This window comes from Budorcas taxicolor, chromosome 5 (assembly GCF_023091745.1).
Source record: "Budorcas taxicolor isolate Tak-1 chromosome 5, Takin1.1, whole genome shotgun sequence".
In the NCBI taxonomy this organism is placed as follows: domain Eukaryota; kingdom Metazoa; phylum Chordata; class Mammalia; order Artiodactyla; family Bovidae; genus Budorcas; species Budorcas taxicolor.
The window spans coordinates 75,346,685-75,368,473 of record NC_068914.1 but is presented as its reverse complement, the minus strand read 5'-3'; the positions used below and the strand labels follow the sequence as shown (position 1 = coordinate 75,368,473).

Sequence of the window (21,789 nt, the reverse complement as noted above, 5' to 3'; positions counted from 1 at the left end):
GAGAGTTCCAAAAAACCATCTATTTCTGCTTTATTGACTATGCCAAAGCCTTTGACTGTGTGGATCACAATAAACTGTGGAAAATTCTGAAAGAGATGGGAATACCAGACCACCTGACCTGCCTCTTGAGAAGTCTGTATGCAGGCCAGGAAGCAACAGTTAGAACTGGACATGGAACAACAGACTGGTTCCAAATAGGAAAAGGAGTACGTCAAGGCTGTATATTGTCACCCTGCTTGTTTAACTTAAATGCAGCGTACATCATGAGAAATGCTGGACTGGAAGAAACACAGCTGGAATCAAGATTGCCGGGAGAAATATCAATCACCTCAGATATGCAGATGACACCACCCTTATGGCAGAAAGTGAAGAAACTCAAAAGCCTCTTGAAAGTAAAAGAGTGAAAAAGTTGGCTTAAAGCTCAACATTCAAAAAATGAAGATCATGGCATCCGGTCCCATCATTCCATGGGAAATAGGTGGGGAAACTGGAAACCGTGTGAGACTTTATTTTTTTGGGCTCCAAAATCACTGCAGATGGTGATTGCAGCCATGAAATTAAAAGACACTCCTTGGAAGAAAAGTTATGACCAACCTAGATAGCATATTCAAAAGCAGAGACATTACTTTGCTGACTAAGGTCCGTCTAGTCAAGGCTATGGTTTTTCCTGTGGTCATGTATGGATGTGAGAGTTGGACTGTGAAGAAAGCTGAGCACCGAAGAATTGATGCTTTTGAATTGTGGTGTTGGAGAAGACTCTTGAGAGCTCCTTGGACTGCAAGGAGATCAACCCTGGGATTTCTTTAGAAGGAATGATGCTAAAGCTGAAACTCCAGTACTTTGGCCACCTCATGAGAAGAGTTGACTCATTGGAAAAGACTCTGATGCTGAGAGGGGTTGGGGGCAGGAGGAGAAGGGGACAACAGAGGATGAGATGGCTAGATGGCATCACTGACTCGACGGAAGCGAGTCTGAGTGAACTCCGGGAGTTGGTGATGGACAGGGAGGCCTGGCGTGTTGAAATTCATGGGGTCACAAAGAGTCAGACACGACTGAGCCACTGAACTGAACTGAACTGATGTATGTAGAAAGGTTGAAGACCAGAGCTCCCTAACTTGGATGCTTTTCTGAGCACCTGCTGGAAGCTGTGTGGTTCTTGAGCGGGGCAGGAGGCATCTGTGAGAAGCTGCGGGTGGGGGAAGAATGTGTGGGTGGCTGGAGAGCTGGTGCTCAGGGACAAGTGGTGTGGCCTCTGAGGATGAACTGAGCAATGAAAGGACAGTGATCATCAGAGGGCCAGGGCATGCGGAAGGGAGGAGCCAGTTTTGATGCTTAGGTCCTGTCCTGAGTGGGGAGGCCAAGCAAGTGGCAGGAGGTGAGGGTGGGTGCAGGTCTGCTCACCTTTGCTCCAGGACTGAGCTTGCTCAATGGCGCTCAGTTACCACCTTTCTTTCCCCACTGGTGTTTTCACCTCTTACTCGTTGCTAACCTCTGCCCCCTTGCTCTTTAAGGAGAGCATTTTAAACATGCACATTCTGGGAATTCCCTGGTGGCCCAGTGGAATTGGTGCTTTCAGTGCTGAGGGCCCGGGTCCAATCCCTGATTGAGGAACTAAGATTCCACAAAGCACATGGCACAGCAACCCCCTCCCTCAAATGCACATTCTGTCTTGGGGCTCAGCTTCCAGCCTGAGCTCTCTCAGCTTTGTGCTTGGAAGAGTTGTCATGAGAGAAACCGTTGTCTCATGCTTTAAGGGCGATGCCCAACCCGCCCCATCCTTGAGTACAGCCAGCCACTGCTATTCAAAGTGATGGGCTAGATCCCTTCTGCAGCCTGAGCATGGGCGTCCTGGGCTGAAACGAACCTCGGAGAGGCTGGCCACTCCAGCTGCACTCAGACCTTCCCAACCTGGGTTTTCTGCCAATTGCTACAGTGGGAGCTCTCGAGGGAACAGGACATCCAGGTGAGAGAAGGAAGAGAGAGATCATCAGCTTCAGCTGAGCACAGCACCCCACGACACCTGAAAGAAAGGTCCATTCTCATAGCCTGCATGTCCCAAGCTGGAGATCCTGAGAATGGGGTTCAGGGCTTGTCTATTATCCTCCTCCTCCCTCAGCCTTCAGGAGAGCCTGGCAGCACCTGTAGAGCCTGAAGCCCCGGGGCCAGTGCACACCCCCACCACCACAGCCACCTGGCCAGGAGCAAGCCCCTCCAGTTACCTCCATAAGTCTTACAGTAGAATAATCTGCCAAGATGTAGAAGGGGCTGGAAACCTTTAAGCAGCTGCAATGGTGTGGGGGTGAAAGAAGGTGAAAGAAGAGTTTAGCTGAGAAAAACGGTTCCAGTAGAACAGAGCCTGGGGAATTGGAAAGGGCAAAGAGCTGGAGCTTGGAGAGGGATCTGTCCTTGCAGTGATGATCTCCCCCACCCCTGTGCTGGCGAGAGAGTGAACAGAAGTTAGCCTGCAGCAAGAACAAATATACCCCAAGGTCTGTCACTGCTTTGTGGCTGACAATCATCCCATCTGCCCTTGAGCACAAATGGAAAGTCTGCACTCAGAACTGCTGCCAGGGCTGAGGCCACGGGGCTTAATGGGGATAGATGGAAAAAGCCTAAGAGGGTGCAGCCCCAAAATTGGCTGGCACCCCAGACTCTGGGCGTCCCTGATAGCTCAGTCAGTAAAGAATCTGCCTGCAATGCAGGAGACTGTAGTTCTATCCCTGGCTCGGGAAGAAATCCTGGAGAAGGAAATGGCAACCCACTCCAGTATTCTTGCCTGGAAAATCCCACGGATGGCGGAACCTGGTAGGCTACAGTCCATGGGGTCGCAAAGAGTCGGACACGACTGAGCGACTTCACTTCTACAGAGATTGAACCCTATGCTGCTGTCGTTGCGTACATCAACAACCCCTGAAGGAGTTCAGGGTGGAGGGAGGCACTCTGCTCCAGGGAATCTGGTGGGACAGGTCTTTAGTAGTTCAACGTTTTTTAGGAACAGATTTTATGATCTCAGTCCTTGCATCTCATATCTAGAGAAGCATTAAATCCCTTCATGATGACATCAGATCCTCAAAACTAACAAAAAGCCTTTTGTCAAAGGAGTGCTTCATGTTATTGAACTCCCACTTCACCAAAGCCTTATATATTGTCTTTCTCCCACTGCCAGTTTGGAGCAGGCTCTCAGAGTTATCTGAGATGCTGCCTCCCGAGCTGCAGTCCTCATTTTGCCCCAAATAAAATTTCACTCACAACTCTCAAGTTGTACATCTTTTTTTAGTCAACACTTGCCTGGAACGTCCCATGGATAGAAGAGCCTGGCGGGCTGCAGTCCAGGGTGTCACAAGAGCCGGACTTAGTGACTAAACCACCGCCAGACCCTGCGTGTGCGCTCAGTACTTCAGGTCCGACTCTCTGCGACCCCATGGACTGCAGCCTGTGAGGCTCCTCTGTCCATGGGACTTTCCAGGCAAGAAGACTAGAATGGGTTGCCATGCCCTCCCCCAGGGCATCTTCCCAACCCAGGGATCAAACCCACCGCACAGCTAGTATGCTGCTCTCACCTGACCTGACTGATGGAGCAGTCTGCTTCCACCCCATGGAGGCTGCCCACCCTGGGGGGGGGCCCATGGACACCCCGGCAGAGCTGCGATTCAAGTTCGGGTGAGGAGGAGAGAGTAACTGGGAGGACCAGTGATGCTGGCCAGTGTGCCCGTTGTCCTGTTTGGGAAGCAACTGGCAGGTGTCTCTGCACTAGTGGAAATCTGTCAAACAGGCCCCTTTCAGGCCAGAGGTGGCCAGGTGGGGTTAAGCTCAGAGAGAGTGTGTCTTCAGGCCTCTAGGTGCGTGGAGGCCCCGCTTGGGGTTGTGGGAGACGGGGGAAGTTCTGTCAGGGTAGGGGGAACGCCTTTCCCTTCTTGGGTGTTTAATGATCTTCACACCTGTGAGGAGGGGACGTGCTCACACCCATTTCCACAGCTGAGGAAATCTAACCTTAGAGAGATTAAGCATGTAAATTAAGGCTACAGAGCAAAGAGCCAAAAGAACTCTGACTCCAAAGCAGTACTCCACTCTGCCCAGCAGCCCCGGGGAGGTGGTCACTGTGCCTGGCAGTCTTTCCAGTTCCCTGGGAGGAGGCTAGCCCTCCTGTGGAGTGCTGGGTGGAGCCAGGGTTGGAGAACAGAGATCTCAGCTTGCTGTTGTCAGGAGCCTCATTCCTGGGACCGGGGGACCCAGAGGAGCAAAGTCAGCTGCCTCTCACTATCCAGGCTATAGCTCCCTGAGTGAGGGGGCCTTTTTTCAAGTCTTCTTCTGAACTCAGTGAATCAGCTCTCAGATCATACAGACACAGAGTCGGTCCTTGGAGGGTAGCTGCTGTCGCCTGGCTGGACTTGTGCTGACAGGACGCCAGCCACCACACAGACAGGACAGCTCTCACCTGGAGCACTGCCCCCCTGAGCACCAGGGCAGGGTGGTCAGCTCCTGCCAGCCAAGGCCACACAGTGAAGTTGGCAGAGATGACCCAGGCAGATGGCTCCTGGAGCCCACTGCCAGAGTTCCTGTCTGGGAGGCCCAGGGCAGAAGAAGATGAAGGGAAAATACACCCAGTGCGTCAATGTGGGGAAGGTTCCCATTTTCAGCCCCGTGGAGAAAGTCCCCTTGGCTGACATCTCATTAGCCTGTCACTGCCCCATTCATTCCTCTGAGTTTGTCAGCCCTGAGCAGGTTCTGGAAAATGGTTATTTCCTCCTCTAACGCTCCCTCTGACTGCAGCAGGAGAGAACTGTTCAGCAGCGAGGAGTCTTACAGAACTAGAGATGTGTCTTTGGTAGTCATAATATGGAAAATGCTTTTGAACACTTGCCTCACCACCAGATGACTTCTTTCTCTCTCTCTTATTAAAATGAGAACAGAATATCAAGCATTCCTAATTACATGAGAATTTTATCTACGTTCACAAATTAGTTTAACTCATTGGGAAGGTGAGCATAAATACACAATCTCTTTGCTGTCACCTTTCCCCTCCTCCCACCCGGGCCAGCTCCACTCTGTTCTTATCAAATATCTCATTTGACTCAAGGGAGATGTCTAGCTCAACAGTAAGCTGATACTGAAATGCCTTTGACAAAGGTAATCATGTCCAATTGTACCATTATAAAAATTATTGCAGTTTTTAAGTTTAATTCACTGTTTTCAAACTTTAAATTTTGTATTTTGTATTTGGGTATAGCCCATTAACGATGTCGTGGTAGTTTCAGGTGAACAGGGAAAGAACTCCGCCATACATGTACACGCATCCATTCTCTTCTCATTCATTTTTAATTAATTTTCACTGGAGTATAGTCACTTTACAGTGCTGTGTTAGTTTCTACTGTACAGCAAAATGAATCGCCTTACATATACATATATCCCCTCCCTTTTGGACTTCCTTCCCATTCAAGTCACCATAGTGCATTAAGTAGAGTTCCCTGTGCTCCACAGTATGTTCTCGTTAGTTATCCATTTTATGCATGCATACTAAGTCACTTCAGTCATGCCCAACTCTTTGCAACACTATGGACTGTAGCCCACTCACCAGGCTCCTCTGACCATGGGATTCTCCAGGCCAGAATGCTGGAGTGGGTTACCATGCCCTCCTCCAAGGAATCTTCCCAACCCAGGGATCGAACCCATGTCTCTTAGGTCTCCTGCACTGGCAGGCGGATTCTTCACCACAGCACCACTTGGAAAGCCATCTCTTTTATACATAGCATCAATAGTGTGTATATGTCAATCTCAATTTCCCAATTCCTCCCACCACTCCCACTCATTATTTTTAAAGAGCCTATTTGGTTCAAGTCATTATTCTAGGTTCTACAGGGAATATATTTAGCTTTATTGTCCCCCTCAGTTGTTAGAGATAGATCACAAAGGCACAATCCTAATTTGAGGCAGAACAGACCACGTGTCAGAAGAGGAAGGCACACGTGGCAGCCACCATGGCGTGTCTACTGCCAAGCCATTCCTGGCTGGTAGTTTTTATCTGCCAACATAACCTCTGGGCCTCTCCAGCACCAGGGTGACTCCTAGTCTAAGCTGATCGAGGTCACTGAGTTCCGTCGCCAGGGTCTGGTTAAGGAAGCAGCAGATGACGCAGTTATGCAGATGAGAGGTGGGATAAAGTTGGCGGGATGGGGGTTGGTGGGAAGATGTTCTTGGAAGAATTCCCGTGCTCTTGAAAAAAGGAACACTGGGAAACAATTTTCTTTTTTTGAAACTTTAACATTATTTTGTGAGCACATAACACTTGAAGTTGCTGCAGTTATCTTGTGACCACGAGGGAACTGACATTGTTGTAGCCACACATTCTGGGAAACAAACTCACTCAGAAGGACAATGCAGACAGTGGAGCGCAGTTTATTACTCGAGCGGGCCCAAGGCAGAGTCTCCTCTTAGCCAGGGACCCCGACCAGTTTTTCTGAAAACCTTATATACCTTAAGTGTATGTGCCCAAACCCACCTCCCCAAATTCCCTGAAACTAGTCTGAACAAAGGAAAAGAAAGATACAATCAAAGTTAACCTGTGATTCATATGCCTTAAGCCTAGGTAGTTAACAGTGGACAATTATCAATAGGTCTGTGGTCATACCCCAATATGCATAATAGAATTTATGATTCTATTCGGTTACACAGATAATTAGGGTATTCTTTTAGGCAACAGAGAGTCTAGGTACGAGCCCTGGGGCTCTTCCATCCAAGGGGCCTGTTTTTCCAGTTGGTATGTCGTTTCCATAGATACTGGGCATAGAGCTCAAAGTCCACAGTCCAGCCTGAGATGGAGTCCTGCTTTCCAGAGGGAGCTTGTTCTGTCTGTTTCCTCCTTCAACATGAGGACAAAAGCGAACATTCCAAGCCTAACAGAACAGAAAGATGTAAAGACCCTGGGTCCTTGATGGGATGCTGAGAGCCTCAACTGATGAGTCCTGAAACTTCTCTCCACAGTGCATTTTTCATTACGTGAGATGCTAAACCTTTTATTGTTTGGGGGCATTTTGAGTTGGGTCTTCATTACTTCCTGTCAAAAGTATCAATGTTCTAATATAAAGGCCTTATGCAATAGTTCATGGAAACTTTTAGCAAGATAATAATAAAAATATTAAGACTTAAAAAAAAAAAAATTGTGTAATCCCCTTGGGACTTCCCTGGTGGGCCAGTGGCTAAGATTCTGCGCTCCCAATGCAGGGGGCCTGGGTTTGATCCTTGGTCAGGGAACTAGATGCCACATGCTCCAACCAAGAGTGTGCATGCCACAGCTGAAAAGATCCCACGCACCGTAACCAAGACCCGGCGCAGCCAAACAAAGAAGCATTAATAAAATAAAATGGGACACTCCCCTTCGCAGCGCAAGCACTGGCCTGGGAGAGTAAAGCCTCCGTGCCTCCCTTCCTTAGCTTGGTTTTTGCCTGTAATGCCTGGTCAACCAAACTGATCTGCTGCTTCTTTTCAGCCTTCCCAGGAGTTCTGGGTGAACTGAAGCTGTAAATTGAAAGCACACAGAGAATATCTGCAGGCCTGAGAAAACCTCCTTCTCTTTTACATGCGGCAGGGAATGGAGACATAGCCTGGTCTGCGGAGATCACGTAGAAGATCTGATACAGAAGAGCAAGGAGGCCCTCCGGAAGGAGCGTCTCCCTCCAGGAAGCCCAGCCAGCAGGAGCCAGGGCAGTCCTAAATCTTCCAGGGCCTGAGGCACTTTCAGCTGCCCTTTGAGGGAAGGGGGTGGTAGCAGGGGACTCTTAGCACAAGAACCAGGCCAGACTCTAGGGGCTCCAGGGTGTGAACGGGGGTCACTTGACCGGTTGTTTCCTTGTGTTGGGGGGCCCTCGGGTCCTCTCAGGCTTTCTCTGGCCCACTTGGTTTCTTCTGCTCTCCCCTCCTGCTCCCCTCTCTACCCCACCCTCATCTTCTCTCTCCACTTCCATTTCTCCCTCCCCTCCCCCTTCCCCATCTCATTTCCTCCATCACCTCCCTTCCCTCTGCTCAGGCGTCAGCACAGTAGTGTGCAGTGGAAAGAACTCGCCTGGAGACTGAGACAGCATCTAACAGTGGCTGACGGTCAGCCCTCAACAGCTGGGAGACCCACAGGCTTGGAAAGCTCGGGCCCAGCCAGACTCAGCCGTCAGCTGAGCGCCTGCGTGGCCTGCAGGCAGAGGGCAGGCAGGGCAGTTTGTAGGGCATCAAACGCTTTGAACTTGTCTGTTCAGCTGCCACCTGGCCTCTCCCTGCAGGAGGTGGGGGACGTGGACGGCTGAGGGTCATGATTGCAGAAAAGAGTCTCCTGGTGGCTGGCCTGAGGGGCAGGAGCCCTGTGCTGGCCCATCTCATGCACATGCATGTGCTCACAAAATTCTTATCAGACACAATCTCTTATAAGAGAGCTGCAGAATCAAGTGGAGACCAGGATGAGAAGCCCAGCTTCTATTCTGATAAGCGGTGTGACTAACTCTGCAGCCGCTCCTTCCCGGCTACACTTACTCAGGAGCCAGAGTCACTGCCTTATACTGAAACGACATCGAGGACAACAGAGCTGACTCTCTAGAAAGAAGGTTGTGGACATCATGGCACTTCTCCCCTGAACACTCCTGCAGGCACCTCCTAAGAGCTAGAACATTCTCTTACCAACCAATTCCTGTCTTCACATCTAAAAACAGGAGTAGTCAGTCATTCCATAGCATATAATCTACCCAAATTTCTCCAGCAGCATTTTTCTTCTTCAAATCCAGGATCCAATTTAAGTTTGAACAGTGAGTTTAGCTGTTATATCTCTTAGTTTCTTGTCTAGAACAATCTCCTACTATAGTGGGCTGAGTGGTGCCCCTCCTCCTCCAAATAAGATATGTCCACATCCCAGAACCAGTGAATATGACCTTGGGAGAAGGGTTCTTTACCAGATCAGCTGGGCTTCCCAGGCAGCTCAGTGGTAAAGAATCCATCTGCCTGCCAATGCAGGAGACACAAGAGATGCAAGTTTGATCCCTGGGTTGGGAAGATCCCCTGGAGGAGGAAATGGCAACCCAGTCCAGTATTCTTGCCTGGGAAATCCCATGGACATAGGAGCCTGGTGGGCCACAGTCCGTGGGGTCACAGAGTCAGACATGACTGAGTACACGCATGAGGAATGAAACAAGATTAGTTAAGGAGCGTGAGATCATTCTGGGTTATCTAGGTCCCCAAATTCAGTGACACATGTCTTTATAGGAAGGAGCGGAAGACACAGACTCAGAGGAGGAAAGGCCACGTGAAGGCAGAGGCAGAGATCAGATCTCTCAGCCACAGCCAAGGAGCGCCTGGAGCCACTGGAAGCTGGAAGAGGCACGGAAGGGTTCTTCCCTAGGGCCTTTGGGAGTAAATCTTACCAACATCTTGATTTCCAATCTCCAGAATGGTCAAAGAATCAATTTTTATAGTTTAAAACCACCACATTTGTGGTAATTTCTTATGACATCTCTAGAAAACTCATACACTCACTTTTCTTGGAATCATCTTATAGAATGTCCTAAATCTGAAATTGTCTTCAGATTGACCTTTTAAAATCATAAACCTGATCAAATCATTTGCCTGCTTAAAACCCTCCAATGTCTTTTCATTGCATTTAAAGGAAGCTAGAGGGGAGAAGGAAATGGAAACCCACTTCAGTACTCCTGCCTGGAGAATCCCTTGGACAGAGGAGCGTGGTGGGCTCCATTGGGTTGCAGAGTCGGACACGACAGAGCAACTCACACACACACACACACACACACACACACACACAAAACTGAAGAGATACTTGATGGTGCAAGGGTACACTTTATCTACTCTCCCATCTGCAGGAAGCAGGATGGGGCAGGCAGCACCTGGGAGGCAGGATGGCTCGACTGCCCCCCCAATCCCTTCTGGAAGTCTTGGGGCCTCAGTGCCTGCAACAGCTGGCCTTGAGCAAATAAAAGACTAAGTTGTTTACTGTAAAATAATAATAATAATAATAAAGTAAGCTAGAGAGGGAGGGAAATGGCAACCCACTCCAGTATTCTTACCTGGAAAAATCCATAGTCAGAGGAGCCTGGCTGGCTACAGTTCATGGGGTCGCAAAAGAGTTGGAGATGACTGAACCACTAAGCATCAAAAACAGCAAATGTTGGTCTCCATGCACATATGTAAGAGAAATTTGCACCCTTAACATTAACAAACTACTAAATGTAAAATATTAGATAACCAAAAAGGACCACTCTAAAGCACAGGGAACTTTATATTCTATAATAATCTAAATGGGAAAATAATTTGAAAAGGAATAGATAAATGTTTATGTATAACTGAATCACTGCTGTACACCTTAAACTAACACAACATTGTAAATCAACTACACTCCAATATAAAATGAAAATCAAGTTAAAAAAAAAAAAGAAACAAAAAGGGTAAGCTGGAGGGACTTCCCTGGTTCAGAATCTGCCTTCCAACGCATGGGACACAGGTTTCGATCCCTGGTCATGGAATTAAGATCCTACATGCTATGGGGCAACTAATCTCTGACTCCACAACTACTGAGCCCATGTGCTCTAAAACCCGAGCACCAAACTAGAGAAGTCCTGGCCACCGTAGACACAGTGCAGCTGAAACAAACAAACAAAATAAGCTATAAACTTTCCCCCCTTATTTAAAAAGCCCAAAGTGGTCTGACTCCTCCTCACTCTTAACTCACCTTTCTTTTTCTCCTCCTCACCCATCTCACTCCAGCCTCACCTTTCTGCAGTTCCTCAGACATGCCAAGTTCATCCCAGACTTATCCTTCCCCAAGTGGCAACCCAACACAATTTTTCATCTTTGAATCCTGGGTCAGGGGAAAACAATTATGAAGGGCATTACTGGGATCTTTGTGGGGAGGGCAGCTATGACTATGGACCATATATTCAATGATATTGTATCAATGTGAAATTTCTTGGGTGGGTTAATAGTATCATGGGTGTGTAGGAAAATGTTCTTATGAGATGCATGCTGAAGTATTTAGGGGTGAAATATAATGTCTGGAACTTACTTTCAAAGGAATTATGGGGAAATATTAACAATTGGTAATTGTTATAACCTGGAAAAGAGTATTGCGTGCATGCTCATTCATGTCTGACTCTTTGCGATTCCCAATGGACTGCAGCCTGCCAGGCTCCTCTATCCTTGGAATTTCCCAGGCAAGAATACCAGAGTGGGTTGCCATTTCCTACTCTAGGGGATCTTCCTGACCCAGAGATCGAACCTGAGTCTCCCGCATCTCCTGCACTGGCAAGCGGATTCTTTGCCACTGTGTCACTTTGGAAACCCTTAATATCCTGTGGCCATAAGCTGCTCTCCTGTTCTCCAGTTGACAGGTAGCTGGTTGGAAGGTTCAGGCAGGTGGATGGAGAAGCAATTTTACCATGCGGGCAGGCCTGGAGATAATGAACAGAGTGGAGGATGGTGGCGGGTGGGGAGTTGAGGACTGACTGCCTCCTTCCCTGGCTTTTGGCTTCTGGGGATGCAAAAGAGATTTCTAGAGCCCAGGGGAAGAATGAAATCAGGGCTCGGGACATGCTATTTTAACTTACACACTCTTCGATAACTCTCATCTTTAAGAAGGAGGTGATAAATAGTTCTGGAGCATCCTCCAAATTTCAATATTCCTCAGCTTTGAGTGTTAAACTCAATAAACCTGGGTGGTTCAGACTGCAGACATGTCATTCTAGCATCTGGCCAGAAGATGGCAGCAACACACCTCTTTATTTTCCAGACTCCACAACCACGGGAAAAATTTTTTTCAGGTGTCTCTGGGTTCCCTTCAGTTGAACCAACAGTTGTTTGACTTAGATCCTGTACTAGACACTAGGGACCCGAAAGTGAATGAGATTTGATTGCTGCACTCAAATATTGTATTGTCAGGGAGCAGGAGAGTCAGACATATAAACAGATTACTAGTTTACTATTTGTAGCTGTGTGACCTTGGGCACGATGCTTAACCTCTCCATGCTTCAATTTCCTCAACTGTAAAATGGGAATAGTGTCAATACTTATGTCATAGCATTATTGTGAGGATTAAAAGTGATAATGCGTAAAATGCTTAGCATAGTGCTTCAGTTCAGTTCAGTCGCTCAGTCGTGTCCGACTCTTTGCGACCCCATGCATCGCAGCACGCCAGCCCTCCCTGTCCATCACCAACTCCCCGAGTTCACTCAGACTCACGTCCATCGAGTCAGTGATGCCATCCAGCCATCTCATCCTCTGTCGTCCTCTTCTCCTCCTGCCCGCAATCCCTCCCAGCATCAAAGGCTTTTCCAATGAGTCAACTCTTCGCATGAGGTGGCCAAAGTACTGGAGTTTCAGCTTTAGCAACATTCCTTCCAAGGAAATCCCAGGGCTGATCTCCTTCAGAATGGACTGGTTGGATCTCCTTGCAGTCCAAGGGACTCTCAAGAGTCTTCTCCTACACCACAATTTAAAAGCATCAATTCTTCTTAGGAAATGAATTGTGGGCTTGAGAAGACTTGAGAGTCCTTGTACAGCAAGATCAAACCAGTCAATCCCCAAAGAAATCTACCCTGAGTATTCACTGGAAAGACTGATGCTGAAGCTGAAGCACCAATACTTTGGCCACCTGATGCAAAGAGCCGACTGGTTGGAAATTATTCTGGGGCTGGGAAAGACTGAGGGCAGGAGAAGAAGGGATTGGCAGAGGATGAGATGGTTGGATGGGGTCACTGACAATGAACATGAGTTTGAGCAGATTCCAGGAGATAGTGAAGGACAGGGAAGCCTGGCATGCTGCAGTCCATGGGGTCACAAAGAGTCAGACACGACTTAGCGGCTGAACCACAATAGCGAGAGAAGTGATGAGATGGAAAAGATACCCAGGGTGCTCCCTGACTGGGAGGAGCGGAGCTCCAAAATGGAGATCATGGGGAAAGGACTCCACTTGGTGGAGCCACTCTGTCAATGGGGATCCTGAAGCTGGACCAGCCTGGGAGAGCCCACCTGGAATGGAGCTAGACTCCTGGCTGGGGCTCATCTCGCTCCTGCATGCTCAGAACACACAACACCAGCAGACCCTGAACAACCAGGACGTGTCTTCCTGGAGAGGGAGCCATAATCAGCTCACTGTACAACCTCAGACCGGCAGTTCTGTCCCTCTGAAGCTCAGTTCTGTACAACCTCAGACCGGCAATTCTGTCCCTCTGGGCCTCAGTTCCTACCGAAGTGATGGGGTGGGTATCACAGCAACCAAAGGATGGTGCCGAGTTCCACATGTGGGACACTGTGGAGAGTCGGCTGTATAGTCAGCCAATTCAGGGACACTAGGGCTTTGCATCTAGGGATGTAAAGATGAAGAAAGCAGGAAGGCAAGGAGATCTGGGGGAGGACACTGAAATTTCCCAGGATGTGGAATGCAGGTTGAGCCAATCCTAGACCTTGAGGGGCAGGGAGACCCCAGTTGACACTTAGATACAACTAATGAGGGTTAGTCACTGCTTCTGTATGTCTGTTTTCTCTCTGGCACGTAGGAGGGGAAAAGGCATTCAACAATGTTGAGCACCTACTATGAGCCTCACAACATGTTAATTGCTTCATGCACAATACCTCAATTAGATCTCATGACACCTCTGCGAGAAAGGTATCATCATTCCTGTTTCACAGATGAAAAAAACGGAAGCTCAGAGAGGACATATAACTTGCCCAGGGTCACACAGCTAGTAAGTGCCCGGTCTGGTGACCTGATCTCTTCTTCCATGACCTTTCCCTCCATTCCACCTTAGCCTTAGCTGCCCACTCCCTTAGAAACACCCTGAGAATCTTATCCATAAATGTCCCAGCTCCAGAATCTCGAATTCACGCATCCTTCTCTCTGAAAACAGCATCCTACCCTCTCAGTGCCTCTTTCGACCCCTTTATCCTGTGACTGTTTGGTCTCGCCTGAAAGTCCAGCTGTGGACCTCTTTACTCTCCCAAAACGCTGCCTTCTCTTGCCTACACACCCTTCCTCATCCAGCTCTGAGACCATGGCCGGTCATTTAGCAGCTATCTTGCCAGTAACCTAAACTTCATTGCATACCTGCCTTGCAAACCTGTGAATACATCCAGTTGTCTGTTCTGAGTCTTCACCAGAGCAGCCAAGGACAGCAGAAGGAGGAGGGTTATTAATAACACTGGCTAATTCTTATACAGCATGTATTACGTGCCAATCACTAAGTGCCTCACATACTGGAATCCATTTACTTTTCCAACACTAGGGGGTTAAGGTACCATTATTATCATCCCCACTGATGGATAAAGAAAATGGGGTGAACAGAGGTTAAATCACTCAAGCAAACTCAAAGCATACAGCTAATTAGGTTGAGGAGCCGAGATCAAACCCATGCAGCCAGTCTGTCCAGTGTCCGTGTCTTAATCAGTGCGTATTTGCCCAGGGCACTGAGGTTACCCTTTCCTCCTTCCATCAGCTGGGAGGTACTGGGCTCCTGCTACCCTGTCGCCACGCCACTGCTCTTAGTGGGGACAATCCAAAGGAAGTCCAGATCCTTCCTCACTGTATCTGGGGGCTGAGAATATCCCTCTAGAGATTTGTAATAGTAGTACTGGTAGTAGTAAAATTAGCTTAAAATTTCAGCCTTTATTATATGCGTCTTGAGTATTTTACATGTATTTATGTAACCCTTCCGACAACACTGAGGTGGAAGCCACAATTATCCCCCTTTGGCTGGAGCTCATGAGAGGACTTTACAATAATAAGCCTGTATTTGTACAGCAGAGTGTTGGAATCAGATGGGAAGCATGGCGGCTCAACTAGGGCCCTGGTTCTTGGCCGTGACACTTTCCTTTCTTCTGCCCCCAGACCTCCCAGGCCCCACTCTTTCTGAGTGCGGGGGAGTAGTCTTCTTCGAGTTGCCAGCAGGCCTGGTTCCCAAACCCAGGTCAGACCCTGGCCTAACAGCTCCCAGGCTCTCCCGAGGTGGCTCTGCTTCCCTCTACTCTGAGGCTTCTGGGTGGTGAACTGGGAGCAGAAGCAGGGGAGGGGATGGGAACCCCACCGGTAACTCCTCAGGCCAGCCCCCCGAATCTGCCAGCAGTTCCCTACAGAGGTAAAGCCTGAGCTGGTCCTCCCCAGGACCTACCCCTCTGCAAGAAGCACCAGCTCAGACTCCCAGTCCGCTCTGAGGACAGCAGACAGGGGCGGGGCAGGGCCTAGAATGGAGTGGATGGGGCTGCAATGGCAGCTGGGGGTCAGAGCTCAGGGCTGCAGCAGAAAGCACCACGGCTTCCGCGGTCCCCTCCTCATTCTTATCAGGCCCCCCAGCCCTAGCCCAAGCAGGACCCTCCCCCTCCCCAAGACCAGCCTTGGTTCATCCATCCCATCCCCTCTCTCCCATCCTCCCTCTTCCCATTCCCCTGGCAACCAAACCAGACTCATCAAGGAGAAGGACCTGGCAGCTGTGCAGGGAGAGACTAATAGCCCGGAAGGAAGGAGGGGCCTGGAGAGGAGCGGAGGCGGCAGGGATGTGAGCTGGAGGGCGTTGGCCCATCTCGGAGGCCATACAAAGGCGGGAGGCTCCTCTGCCCTGCAGTGCAGAGGAGATGGCCAGCCAGGCAGCCGCCCTCCTTGTCAAGAGATCCAGCCTGGAGTCCCAGACCTGATTCCCCAGACGCCCAGCTCTTGTCCTCCGGGCCAGTCTTACGCAGACCTGTCCTTACTGGAGAGCCCTGGAGTCCCCGGCGGCAGCAGCCCCATAGCTCCTGGCAAGCCCAACAGGCCTCAGCACCCGGCTCCTGCAGACCACCCGCGCTGCCTCTGTCCACTCCTGAGCAGCCTGTGCCTGCGTTCTGGAAGCCATTTGACATGGAAAGGCCAGACATCAGCCTCCCCACTAACTGTGCCGTGGGGAAGGGTATGAAGGGACGCGTGGTTGTGTGTGTCTCGCGTGTGCACAGAAGTATACGGTGCTATTTTGCTTCTGCATCTGTTTGTGTGCACAGGCGTGCAGCTCTGTTCTGGGTCTTTTTCCCCTCATCCCTGAACCGCTGGGGATGGGTACCTTCTCTTTCCTATTCTCTACTCATCCAGCCCCGCCCATTGCTGGGTACCTGCGGCTCCTCAGTACTGGAAATGGTCCATCTCTCAGGCTTGGCAGCAGATGCCGCCCCTCAGCCCCCTCCCCTTCCTACCTCAGGAATGGCCCTGGTTCCTGTAAGGCCGTGACTGAGCAGCGGTTGGCTGGGGGAAGGGAGAAGCCAGTAAAGACAGACAGCATACACTGGCTCACTGAGCTCGGCCTCCGGCAGGGCACAGATGTCTGGAGTGGGACCCAGAGCTGGGACCCTCCGCCCCCTCTGATGTGCCCACCTTGTTGGGGCCTGGGGTGGATTTGGGATCTGTGTCTTTAAGGGTGAGACATCAGCAGGCAACCCCCTGGCCAAGTGTCCAGGGGAGGGGGAGGGGAAGAAGCCAGTCCATTAGCAGCAGAGCTGGCGCCAGGCAGCAACCCTGCCCAGAGCCCTGGGGATTACGGAGAGACCAGCCCGCCCTCACCCACCTCGGCTGCCTCTGCGCTTCTGTCCCCCAGATCGCCCTGGGTGTGGTGAGCCACAGCAGTTGAAAGTGGAACCTAGCCTTCAGGGGACATGTGGAGTCACAGACTCTGGGGCCTAAGCCAGGCCGATTCTCCATCACCTGGGCCACCTCCTCCCTACTCATGTGAAGCCTGCCCCTTAACCTCCAGTCCTCCTTCTACCGTGACCAGCTCTTTCAGCCAGGGACCCCCAGTTCAAGTCAGGCCCTCCCATCCTAGGCTCTAGCTCTGGATGCTTGCTAGAAGTCACTGACCCTCACCCCCCTGCCTGTCTGTGGCCTGTGGTCGCCATCCCTGCTCCCTTCCCCGCCAGCAACAGGGGGAATCAAGTGGGCCAGGCGCCAGCACCAGGGAGCGAGGGTGCGGCACTCCCGCTGCTCCGCAGGGGTGGGGCGTCCCCCTCCCCACATAGCCCCACCGTCAGGCCAGTGGGAGGAGCAGCCCAGGCCCCCCCGCCCCAAACCCTCAGGCCTATAAATCCGCCTCACAGCGGTCTGCGGCTCCTTCCTCGCGCCCTGACCAGCTCTGCCGGCGTTGACTGCCCAACCTCGGCCGCCATGAGCCACCCGTCGGGCCTCCGGTCCAGCGTCAGTTCCACCTCCTACCGCCGCACCTTCGGGCCACCGCCCTCACTGTCCCCGGGGGCCTTCTCCTATTCGTCCAGCTCCCGCTTCTCGAGCAGCCGCCTGCTGGGCTCGGCGTCCCCCGGCTCCTCCGTGCGCCTGGGCAGCTTCCGCGGTCCCCGGGCGGGCACGGGCGCCCTCCTGCGCCTGCCCTCGGAGCGCCTCGACTTCTCCATGGCCGAGGCGCTCAACCAGGAGTTCCTGGCCACGCGCAGCAACGAGAAGCAGGAGCTGCAGGAGCTCAACGACCGCTTCGCCAACTTCATCGAGAAGGTGCGCTTCCTGGAGCAGCAGAACGCGGCCCTGCGCGGGGAGCTGAACCAGGCCCGGGGCCAGGAGCCGGCGCGTGCCGACCAGCTGTGCCAGCAGGAGCTGCGAGAGCTGCGGAGAGAGCTGGAGCTGCTGGGCCGGGAGCGCGACCGGGTGCAGGTGGAGCGCGACGGGCTGGCGGAGGACCTGGCAGCGCTCAAGCAGAGGTCAGAGGGCAGGGCCAGGGCGGGGCGGCGACCGTCGAGGCTGCCGCCGGGAGGGAGGAGCCGCCCCTCGCCTGTCCGCCTGGGCGTGTGCAGGCAGCACCCTCGTCGGCGGGCACTCCACCACCACCACTTTGCTGAGTCTCAGGGGAGGTGACGGAGGGGGAGTTACTATGTCTCCCCTGTGTACAAAGGGGCCCCACCCCAGCTTCCAGCCGTTTACAGAGAAAATGGGGCAAGTCCATCAGGCAGCCTGAAGACCCCTTCCTAGAGGCTGCAGTAGCAGCTCTGACCCAGATCCTGGGGGTCGAGGTCTGCAGGCTGGGCGGTGACCCCAGAGCTCAGTTTCTGCACACTCTTCCCACCAGGTTGGAGGAAGAGACTCGCAAGAGGGAGGATGCGGAGCACAACCTCGTGCTTTTCCGTAAGGTGAGCTCGGTCTCCCCATCCCCACCCCTACCCACCGCCTGCATATCCAGGGTGGCATCTGTGGGCAAAGGGAGGCGACCACAAGCCCCCAGAGACAGACGGGAAGGGCCAGGCTCTTCCTCGACCTAAGCAACCCCTCCCTGCTCTCGATCCCCCACTGTCACCCCCTGTAGGACGTGGACGACGCCACCCTGTCCCGCCTGGAGCTAGAGCGCAAGATTGAATCTCTGATGGATGAGATTGAGTTCCTCAAGAAGCTGCACGAGGAGGTGGGTGGACCCAGGTGTTAGGTGCGACTTCAGAGGTTGAGGGTGGTCTCTGGAGCTGGGGGACAAGCTCACGAAGACAGTGGCGGGTGGAGCGTTGGAAGAGAAATGAGATTGAGTAGACGCGGGCCCTCCCTCCACCCCCTCTACAGGTGGTTAGACTCACACCCCTGCGCCACCTGGTGGCAAGCAGCGGGGATGCACCCCTGAAACCTCGCCGATGACAGTACCCGCGGGGCACCGGCTGTGCAGGCCTAAGCGCGCTGCGCTCCCTGGCGCCCCCTTCTGTTCATTCAAGTGTTTCTTCTCTTTTCTGCGCGCCAACTGCGTGGCCCGCGAGGGATCTGCGCGGTGAACTCGGCATCTTGCCCTGGGCGACAGGAGCTGAGAGACCTGCAGCTGAGCGTGGAGAGCCAGCAAGTGCAGCACGTCGAGGTGGAGGCGACCGTGAAGCCCGAGCTGACAGCAGCGCTGAGGGACATCCGAGCCCAGTACGAGAGCATCGCGGCGAAGAACCTGCAGGAGGCAGAAGAGTGGTACAAGTCCAAGGTGCGGGGGCACGGGGGCGAGGGGGTTGGGAGGGCCTGGAAGGGTGGGGTGCTGGGGGAAGGACCCATCTGGTCTGCTCACGCCCGAGTTGCCACCCTCGCCGCAGTACGCGGACCTGTCCGACGCAGCCAACCGGAACCACGAGGCCCTGCGCCAGGCCAAGCAGGAGATGAATGAGTCCCGACGCCAGATCCAGAGCCTGACGTGCGAGGTGGACGGGCTTCGCGGCACGGTGAGGACCAGGCTGCGCGCCCCGGCCCCGGGGGTGGAGGACGAAGGCGATGCTCCCCCTACTGACCCCCCTCTTCACCCGCCTCCGCAGAACGAGGCGCTGCTCAGACAGCTGCGGGAGTTGGAGGAGCAGTTTGCCCTGGAGGCCGGCGGGTACCAGGCGGGCGCCGCGCGGCTTGAGGAGGAGCTACGGCAGCTCAAGGAGGAGATGGCACGACACCTGCGAGAGTACCAGGAGCTTCTCAACGTCAAGATGGCCCTGGACATCGAGATCGCCACCTACCGGAAGCTGCTGGAGGGCGAGGAGAGCCGGTGAGGGGCGGGTGGGGCGTGGTCGGGATGGGTGGGGGTGGAGGAGAGGCGGGTGGAAGGCCAGGGTCCCCCCCAACCCCATGCTGAGTAGCTGACTACAGGTTTCGTCCCCAGGATTTCCGTGCCAGTCCATTCCTTTGCATCCTTGAGTATAAAGACGACTGGTGAGTCTTCCGCGTCTGACTTCCAAACTGTCTGTCCCCTTGTCCATTTGTACCCTGACTGGACTCTTGATATGGCTCTGCTCAGGGATTGATTCCTGCCTGAGTCCTAGTCTGTCCTCGCCCCTGATCCTCGGGCCCTACCCCTCCTAAGGAGATATTTAGCTCAGTTCAGTCGCTCAGTCGTGTCCGACTGTTTGCGACCCCAAAGAGATATAGGGGCTTGGACATACCAAGACTCCTCCCCTCAACCTCAAATCCTGCCTTTTTCAGTACCTGAGGTGGAGCCTCCCCAGGAAACCCACAGCCGGAAGATGGTTCTGATCAGGACCATTGAGACTCGGGATGGAGAGGTGAGATAGGCCACTTGAGCCCAGGACCCCATCATTTCCCTTGAGCCCCAGCCTGGTGTAAGTAATCTTCGGGCATTTATGGGTGAATGATTCTTGGGGTGAGAGTGAGACAGGGAGATAGAGGTGGATGTTCAGACGGGAGCCTCAACTGGTTGAGAGGGAGGGGGTACACTTTGCCACAAAGGAGCTAGAGGGAGGGTGGTGCTGAGTGGGTTGTGCCCTTCACATGCCTCACCTCCCAGCAGGTGGTGACGGAGTCTCAGAAGGAGCAGCACAGTGAGCTGGACAAGTCTCCTCAGAGCTACTGATCTGATCAGAGCTCCCTGCCCAGCCCCAGGCCTCTGAGGCCAAGTCCTAACACCAGTCCAGAATTGTCTCCTCCCCTCTGCATGCATCCAGGGGATGGTGCCAGTCACCCCGTACCTGGCTGGTGGCCAAGCCCTACCCAGCACTGTAGCTGGGCCTCCCCCTGCCTCTCCATGCCCACATAGGCATGACCCACATGTTCCCCAGTTCTAGTCCTGCTAAGGGTCTCTGTGGTCCCCATTTCTCATCCTGGTAGAAGTCTGCATGTCCCCCCCCTTTCTCATTCTGCTAAGAAGCTGACCAACCCCAGGACAAGTCTATTCCTGCCACAGCCCCACGGCTAGTGGGTGGGTCGGGGTCTGAGTTTCACTTTTAAACCAAATAAAACTGTTATCAAGGGAACCCTCTTCAGTGGCGATTATTTTGTAATGTATAAATATATGGAATCACTATGTTACATACCTGAATGTAATATAATACTCTAAGTTAGTTATATTTCGGTTTTTTGAAAAATCATGGAATCGTAAAGAGAGAGAGAGAAAACTCCCCAGTGCGCTTGTGTTTGTGTTATGGGAGCATCCGTGCGAAGGAGGCTCAGCACTATTTCCCCCTTGCCTCAGGTCATTTCTCCTCTGACTCTCACTGCCTCGCGTCTATGACTCCTGTCTGCCCTCCTGATTTTCCCCCTACCTCTGTGTCCATTTCTTCTCAACCTCCATTCCCCACCCGCAACCCTGAGTGACCAAAGCAGAGCCCGTCATCTTGGTCTCCGCTGCCTGCAGTCATGTTCTTCCTTACGGATTCTCCATCACAGACGAAGATGCCCGCCAGGACCTCCACTGCCCAAGTTACAGCTCGCCTCATTTTATACCCTTTCTTTTCTTCACATGCTCCGATTCTGTTAGTTCTGCTTCATAGCTGTTTCAAGCTTGTCTGGCTCTCCCTGTCCTCACTGCCTCTCCACTGGTCCAGGCCACTCTCAGCTCTTGCCTGGGTTACATTTTCTGCCTCAGTAGCCCTTTCCCCTGGCATGGCCCTGCCACCCACACGAACCAGTTCAACGCACTTAGCAAGCAGATCAGATTCTGCTGCCATCACTCCTCCCCAGGCTTGGAATATCTGTTTCCATGCTGTCCTCCACTCCATTCCATCCTACCCTTATCTTGAAGTCAAAATCCACTTCCGAATTTAGACTGATTTTCCTCACTCAATTATAGTGCGAGGTGCAGAGAGTAAGCCAGAACTCACAGTCTGGGTGGGGGACATAGACACACAAGCATACAGTTCAACCCTGTGATGAGTGATGTGACTGGGATAAGAAGATAGTATTGGGGAAACGTGAAGAAGAGCACATCACATAATCCAGTCTTGGGGTAGGGATGGCTTCCCAAAGGAGGCAGCATCGCAATGAGCACAGGAGAACAAGCAGGAGTTACTCAGGTGGAGCAGGAAGAGGAGGGGGACTTTCTAGGCAGCTACGTAAGCCAGAAGATG

At 52.3% G+C, this 21,789-nt stretch overlaps 1 protein-coding gene across 1 annotated transcript; it reads left to right on the top strand.

Moving 5' to 3' along the window:
• The first annotated feature begins 17,140 nt into the window (after positions 1-17,140).
• On the top strand, positions 17,141-20,297 carry PRPH (peripherin). Its single transcript, XM_052640379.1, has 9 exons — positions 17,141-17,691; positions 18,057-18,117; positions 18,291-18,386; positions 18,765-18,932; positions 19,039-19,164; positions 19,255-19,475; positions 19,590-19,639; positions 19,910-19,989; positions 20,235-20,297. Exons 1-9 carry the CDS (start codon positions 17,150-17,152, stop codon positions 20,295-20,297), a joined length of 1,407 nt encoding a protein of 468 aa, XP_052496339.1. The 5' UTR covers positions 17,141-17,149.
• Positions 20,298-21,789: the final 1,492 nt, after the last annotated feature.